The 8,130-nt window shown below is 30.7% G+C and overlaps 1 protein-coding gene across 1 annotated transcript in view; it reads right to left on the bottom strand.

Annotated features, from left to right (window-relative positions):
- Fkbp14 (peptidyl-prolyl cis-trans isomerase Fkb14) overlaps positions 1-2,131 on the bottom strand; it is a 273,783-nt gene extending 271,652 nt beyond the window's left edge. Inside the window, exon 1 of the mRNA XM_067049318.1 lies at positions 1,904-2,131. Coding sequence (XP_066905419.1) covers positions 1,904-2,091 — 188 coding nt within the window. The 5' untranslated portion in view covers positions 2,092-2,131. The remainder of the gene's footprint in view (positions 1-1,903) is intronic.
- Positions 2,132-8,130: the final 5,999 nt, after the last annotated feature.

The following is an 8,130-nucleotide window of genomic DNA, read 5'->3' on the forward strand; positions in this document are numbered from 1 at the left end:
ATTTTTCTTTTTTTAATTCAGTAAATAAATAATCGATTACTTATATTTTCTTTCCTTATGAGCTACAAAAAAAAAATGAAAAGAAATCTAATTCTATTGGAGGAAGATAGTCCAGGTTGCGGTCAATAAAGTTTTCAAAATAGTAAAAGAGAACTATTTATTGTTAACCACTTCGCAGGGTTTCGTCAAGACTGATAAGAATGGGTTAACAATAAATAGTTCTCTTTTGATACCTTTATTGACCGCCCCCTGGACTATCTTCCTACAATTGTATTCTATATTTAGAAAATGCCATTCGCATCACTAAAATTAGGAGAGGAGTTTCTCAATTTACATAATATATTATAATAATATATTCCGAAATATCAACAATAAATTAATTAACATAGATTGTGAAGTTAAAAAAGTAAAGTTCACTTCTGTGAGTCAATAGAATATATCATATAGCATTAGATAAGTTTACAATTTCGGTTTAACTAGAGTGACTAATCGTAATATAGAATAAAGTCGAAAGTATGTATATACCTAAATTTTCTGAAGAATATAAAATTACGTAATATTTAAAAGTTAAAAAAATATAAATATATTATGTTCAAATCATATTTGCTCAATTGCGGAAGAAAAAAAAAATGTTTGATGCGATATAAATCTCAGCAATATTACAAATAAATTTGACTATTCTAACGTTGAATGTAAAAAAAAAAAAAATCTTATTATAACATTACCATACTTTATTAATTATATTTAAATCTACAGTTATAACGAACAATAATCTGAACCAATTTTATATTATATAAAAATAATATGAATTATTTTTGAACTGGTACTGATAAAAATAACGTGACATCTTATAAGGATTTTATTTTATTGCATATATTATACTGCTATTTTTTGTTTTAATTGACTATTGGCAGAGTTGGGCAAAAATTAACTATAGCTGAAACTAACTAATAGCTGGAATCACCATGGGTACGATATTTATATATCAATGAATAAGGTTCATTCATGAATAAGGCTCGTATCCATGGCAACTTTAGCTAATTTTTGCCCATCACAAATATGTACAATAAAACATTACGCGGTAATCACTAAAACTTTTTTATGTAATAGAAAGATAGATAAATATAATTCTCATATATTTTCGTTAATAAAAAAAAAATTATAAATCTTATTTTAAGATAAAGAATATTGAGGATTTTTTTAAAACACTTCGAAATATATCTTTCGATAACCGTTATCCGTGTTAAGTTAACCATGGATAAAACTAAAATTATAAATGCATTAATATATAGATATTTAAATTATAAAAAAAGTACTTGAAATTATAGAAACAGAATAAATAAATGGTGTTATGTATAAAGTATAATATACTTCTATATTTAGAAGAAAAACATAACTTCTATGAGTCACTAGACATCGTATAACCTTTAATGGGTTTACGACAATAATATTTTAACTACAGTGAATAATTGGGAATTTAACTTTGAAAGAATGTAAATTACAAAAACATTACGTAATATTAAAAAAATATCATTGGTATAACCTTTATTTTTTGAATATTAAATATGAGAATGATAAGAAGAAATGATGTTCTCCATCCATTGTCAAAATGACCTTGAGTTGAGACACTACATATGACTAGTGCCACGTGGCTTAACCTAACCATTAACAAGCATACGTGTTTCCAGATTCGTCCCACAAACACGAATTCTTCAAGCGTGTGTGAAACCGAGAGATCCGCGAGAATAGCGGACACTTGTAGGTCGCCCTGCACGTGGGTAGAGTCGAGCGGCATAACGGATTGGGGACCCACTTTTTGTTTTATTATTTTAAAAAGACGAAATAAATTTCAGTTTTTAATTAATGGATAAAATATTAATCATAATATTTTTTTATGACTCACCTTGAGTCGAATTTGGTTCCATCTTGTAGCGTCCCAGTGTAGTGCATGGTGAGCATATCGCCCGTTTTGGACTTCTTGTCGCATACTTCGGGGTTGTAGACGACATCTACCTTGAGTTCGCCGGCCGAAACCTGGGCGACCCAGAAGAAGGCGCAGGCTGCGATGTACAGAGGCAAGGAGGAACACATTCTCTCGTCGGGATCGGGACTCGTACTGAAGGCCCTCTGCGACTCCGGTGGTGGGGGGCGGTTCGCCGCTTCCTCTTCGTTTCTTTGTCGGCTCCCACGAACTCGTGTCCAATGTTAGCCATTGTTTTTTATCATCATTAATTATGATACTAGCAGACCCGGCAATGCTCAGCTATTGCTATATTTTTGGATGTATATACATAATTGAATACTTCGGAAACTTTGATATCAAGTATCACTTATATTTAAAGATGAATTGATAAGACTATTACTATAGTAATATAAATGGTAACAGCTGACTTCGCTGTGTAATCTTTAATACTGGTTCCTTTAGTTGATTTTTTCTTACTCTTATTAACAATTTGATTAACCATGATATTGTCATGAAATATAAATAGCTTTTATACAATAACCCTCATAGTGCTTCAATATTAGAACAGTATTAGAACAGTTCAGAATCATTGACTTACCAAAGTTTGATAAAAGATTTTGTAGGAGTGAAATAAAGTTGATATTCATTTTTAGTACCATGAATTTTCGAAAAATTGGAAATTATAATTTTTTGATCCCACATTTTCACATCACATTTCTTTTAAAAGAATAAAATTAACTTCAACATGACACGACCAATCTACACGAAACTTAGTAGTGGTTTAGGGCTCTATATACTACACCGAAGGTTACAAACCGGATCTAATTAAACAAATAAGAACCGAATATAAAAAATGGACCGTTCGGAAAGTTTTTCTTTACTTGAAAAGAAGTTATAAATTATATTTTTTATTATCTCTTTATCATAATACTAGCTGACCCATAAATGCTTAACTATTCCTATATTTTTATAATGATAAGTGTATATACATTAATCGAACATTATTGAAACTTTAATATCAATTAAAATATAAATGAAGTGATAAGACGGTGACTATAGTAACATAAATGGTACAGCTAAATAAATGGTCCGACTTAGTTGAGTTTTTTAGACAATTTGTTTACCTATGATATTGTCATAAATATACTACATAAAATATAAATAGTATTTATACAATAACCCTCATGGTGCTTTTCAATATTAATACAGTATTGGAACTAGTACAAGAGCCCAAGACGAGAAAAAGGCAGTTATCTCACCCCAATTTTTGATTACTTTAGTGAAAACTATGTATAATTAGTCAAAATTGATGAGTCTGCCAAGTATAGATAGGGGGAATAAAATGGCTGTAAAAAAAGTAGCAACAACAAAAGAAAACCTAAGAGAACGTCATTTATAGAAGAGTAAATTTGCAAAAATGAGAGCACTAATAGAGTTATTGACGTTAAATAGTTTTCGAAATATAGCTTTTAAAAAGCACCACTTCATAAAAATGTTGTACAGAACGTATTAAAACATCAGTAATTAGTGAATTTATTTTGATTAATGTATATCTCAAAAACCATTTGTCGTACAGATGTCTATTAGCACTCAAGTTAAAGCTAGTTTAAGAAGTTTATCTTCGCAGGAGTAATAGTTTTCATGATATTTGCTAAAATAAATTGATTTATAATTGTTCGGACAAATTTTCATTGTGCCAAATGCGAATATCTTAAAAACAACACTCCTACAAAGATACGGGTCATAAGCTATTTTAAAGTAAGTTACCTTTATTTCGAGTACTGACAAACAAATGTACGTCTTATGGTTCTAAAAATCAAACATTTTATCAGAAGAACTAGAAATTAACATTTTGTAAATTTATTTTATCAAATATCATTTGTAGCATATTTATCATGTCAAAAACTACTACTTACACAAAAATAAAGGTTTAAGTGCTGACTAACAAGTTTTAAAGTTTTTCATAAATCAAGCTTATTGTCTGAACAACTATAAATCAATTTATTATAGCAAATACCATGAAAACTAGTATTCGTATGAAGATAAAGTTCAAAAATTATAGTTATCTCGAGAACTATTTAACATAAATAACTCTATTAGGGCTCATATTTTAGCAAATTTACTCTTCTTTAAATGACGCTCTCTTAGGTTTCGTTGTGTTGTTCCTACTTTTTAAGATATAAGAGTTCCGATTGAAAATTTTTTTTTTTATCGCTTTGAAACAGCAGCCATTTTTTATTCCCCCTACCTATACTTGGCAGACTCGTGAATTTTGACTATTTATTATACATAGCTTTCATTAAAGTAATAAAAAATTGGGCTTAGATAACTGCCTTTTTTCTCCTCTTGGGCTTTTGTATTATAATACTTCCAGTGTTATAATTATTGAATACATTGAAATAATCGAATAATGAATGAATGTAATCGAGGAATGAAGGAAAAAAAAATCGTAGCAAAAACAACTAATAGTAACAGAATGAGTAAAATAAAGAAACTCAATTTAAAATGAAAAAAAATAGAAAATAATAATAATACAATAAATAATAATTATACTAAGAAAGTTAGATAAATGCAAAGTTTATTGGAGAATGTCTTGCATTAGTTTGGGCTTCAGTCTTCGTGGTGAAGTTGGATTTCCTACGTTGTAAGCCACTGCACTTTAACTGCTGGGAACTGGGAATGGAATTTTATGAAACGTTTTTTTATGAATTCATCTATTGATTTCAGTTGTAGTTCTCGATGTAATTAACTGTTCCACAAACACCAATATTTGGAGTGAACGTAATTGTTTTCGCTTCATTTAGGATGCTGCCTGCTCCACAGACTTCACAACCATACCTCAGCAATGGTCCCCTAAAAAAAGATACTAACATTTAAATGATGTAATCATAAATGAACTAAGTAACTGAAAAATTAAAAAGATGTACAATAAAACGTAAAAATTAAATAAGAAAAATAAAAGGTTACAGACAATTAAATTGAAATGGAAATAATAACATATAAAAAGAAGAAATATGAAATAAAGTACAAACTAAGAGATGGAAAAAGGGGATAAGAAGAAAATCAAGAATAAAGGAAGATAATTGTACATCTTTTTAATTTTTCATTTGCTTAGTTATTTATGTTTACATCATTTAAGTGTTTGTATCTTTTTTAGCCCTGATGATGCCCTGCAACGTGGGGCGAAACTTGGCTCTATATAAATAGTCACTTTGTCACCATTTGAGTGTATCTTTGATAGCACTTGGACCATCTTCCTTTTTTTTAATTATTTCACTATGAATAATATTAAAAATAAAGGAAAAGTTAAACGCTTGAATAATTGCACCTAAAAATACTGTAACCTATCAGAAAAAAAAACATTTTATTTATTTATTATTTCTCCATATAAAATTCTTTCCTTTTGTCAAACAAATTTATTGAAATTTGTATTTAAGTTTATTGAAACTGTATGTACATAAAATATATCAAGTAAATGTGATGTTTTTTTTTATTTATTGCTATTTACAACTGTACATTATAATACATTTAGTAAATTTGATCTCAGTTAAATTGGAGTGTTATTGGCGTGTAGAGAAACTACCCACTGGTAGCACTCTAATGACGTTTTACATTAGCAGGTCTCATGGCCATCTTCTTTTCAGGCGCCTCGGAGGATTGTCAGGAATGAAAAAGGAAGTAAGATAAGAAGAAACTAGGGGGTTTGGGTGGTTAGGGGGTTTGTAATGGAAGGAATGATATCTAATTTGGACTAGATCAGTTACATATGGGGGATTGAGGTCTTTATATATGATTTTATTTGTGTCAAAGTAAGGAACATTGAGGGTTTTGGATTACAATGATTGGATAAGAGAGGAATTCGAAAGTTTGGTGGAGCCCCAAAGCTCAACTCCATATGTCCAGATTGGCCTTGTTGCAGCCATATAGATAAGTCTTTTGTAATGTGTTGGTTAGGGTTCCAGGTTAGTCGTTTGTCCAGATATAGTCCAAGGTAGCGGATCTGTTCTGCAGGGGAAATGTGATGTTAAATTACAATGGTATGATAAAGACATGTAGGAAAACTACCTACGGTATCCCCCTTATAACATTTATACATTAGGTCTCGAGATCTTTTCAGACACCTCGAATGATTGTCAGAAATGGTAAAGGAAAGCTTAGAAACTAGTGGATTTGGATGGACTGATATCTAGATCAATGGAAGGATTAATATCTGGTTCGGGCTAGATCGCTAACTTATAGAACATTAAGGTTATTATGGATGATTTTGTTTGTGACAACGTAAGCAGCATTGAGGATTTTGGATTATAGGATTGGATCCGAGAGGAATTCAAAGGGTTAGTGGATGACCGTACATCCAGATAGGCCTTATTATAGTCATGTAGATCAGTCTTTAGTAATGGATTGGAAGTTTAGATCGTTTTTCTAGTAACTGTTGTATCAGATTAGAAGTGGGTTTGGGTGGTTAGGGAGTTTACAATTTGGTTCGGGCTAGATCAGTCACATATAGAACATTAAGGTCTGGATGGTTTTGTTTGTGACAAAGTAAGAAAAATTGAGGATTTTGGATTATAGGATTGGATATCTGAGGAATTGGAACCCCAAAGCTCAACTCCATTTGACCAGTTAGGCCTTATTATAGTCAAGTAGATTCATCTTTTGTAATAGATTGGAAGTTTAGGACGTTTGTCTAGTAAATGCTATAAGATTATTAACAAATTCAATTTTTATTTCTACAAAGAAAATATAATGCTATGAATCTGTATTCAGAAAATCGATTAGTGAGGTTTTTAATAAGATTGTGCATTTTATATTAAGTTTTGTGAAAAATATTACATAATAAAACTAATACAAGACCCAAAAGATTTCCCATAGGCTTTGCGGGCTTAATTTTACTTCTAACCTGACTATCCCTCCGACCAGAAAGCATTTTAATGTCCATTATTTATACAATGTTAAATATCCACCCGTTTTCAAGGAGAGGCGTGAAATATCAAGAATCTGGGAGACAAGAGGGAGAGAGGGTAGTTGGGTAAATGCATATGAATTACACGAGGGGGGCTCTGGATATTTTCCTCGGGGCATATTGCACCTTACATACCCTATTGGTAAAGCTACATAACACATTTTTCTGATGTAATGTGGAATATAAAACTCATAATAATAAAAAAAGATATTTGTATGCACATTAAATTGTTAAAAATTAATTTTAACAATGTTAATTATGTTTTGTAGTCTCGTTATAAGCTGGCCTAACTACCCTTATTACCTAGAAAGTATCACTTTAAATAGAAATTGCAACAGTAGTTGTAGGAAGAAATAAATTTTAACGTGTAGAAAATTTTAAGTATTTAGGTTCTATATTAACTAAAAAAAAAAAAAAAAGAAATTGACAAGAAAGTGAAGGGGAGGTTGGTAAATAATCGTTATTTTTCTATTTCGATATTACTTAGCTCCTTTCCAGGAACTTAAAAGTTATTTTATTTTGTTTATATCTTTATTGAAATTTACAACTTTACAATTCAGTAAATTTGATGTATGTTAATAATGGAGTGTAGAAAAACTACCCATTGGTAGCACTCTAATTTTAAAATTTACAGAACTATTATCCCTTCTGTTGTTCTTTATAAATGCAAAATGTGGCCTTTTGCACTGAGACAAGAACAACGCCTTGAGGTTTTAAAAAATAAATACTGGAAAAGGATGAATTAACCGATGAATTCAAAAGTCCACACAACGCTGAATGAGAATTCTAAATTTAGGAATCTAATATCCTTTCTGCTCTTCTTTACGGGTGCGAAACGAGGCCTCTTATACTGAGGCAAGAACAATGCCTTGAGGTTTTTGAAAATAACGACTGGAAAAGGATGAATTAACCGATAAATTCAGAAGTCTAAACAACGCTGAATCGAGGGCTCTGAATTTACGAAACTATTATCCCACTCCTCAATTGAGAGCTTATAGATATCATGATATCGTTTGTAGTAGTGGTAGTTTTCATGATATAAATTTACCAAATTTGCATAAAGAAAATCTGTGCCGCTACAACCCATGAAGGGTCAGGGGTTCAGTACCTTGTAAAGAAGTACTGTTACTAAACCAACGGTTGTGCAAGGAGGTGATTTGGTCAGAATCACGCTCGACCGCCAGATTTTTACCCAATTTAAGAG

This window comes from Halyomorpha halys, unplaced genomic scaffold, assembly GCF_000696795.3.
Source record: "Halyomorpha halys isolate HHAL.00 unplaced genomic scaffold, Hhal_1.1 Scaffold201.1, whole genome shotgun sequence".
Taxonomy (NCBI): Eukaryota; Metazoa; Arthropoda; class Insecta; order Hemiptera; family Pentatomidae; genus Halyomorpha; species Halyomorpha halys.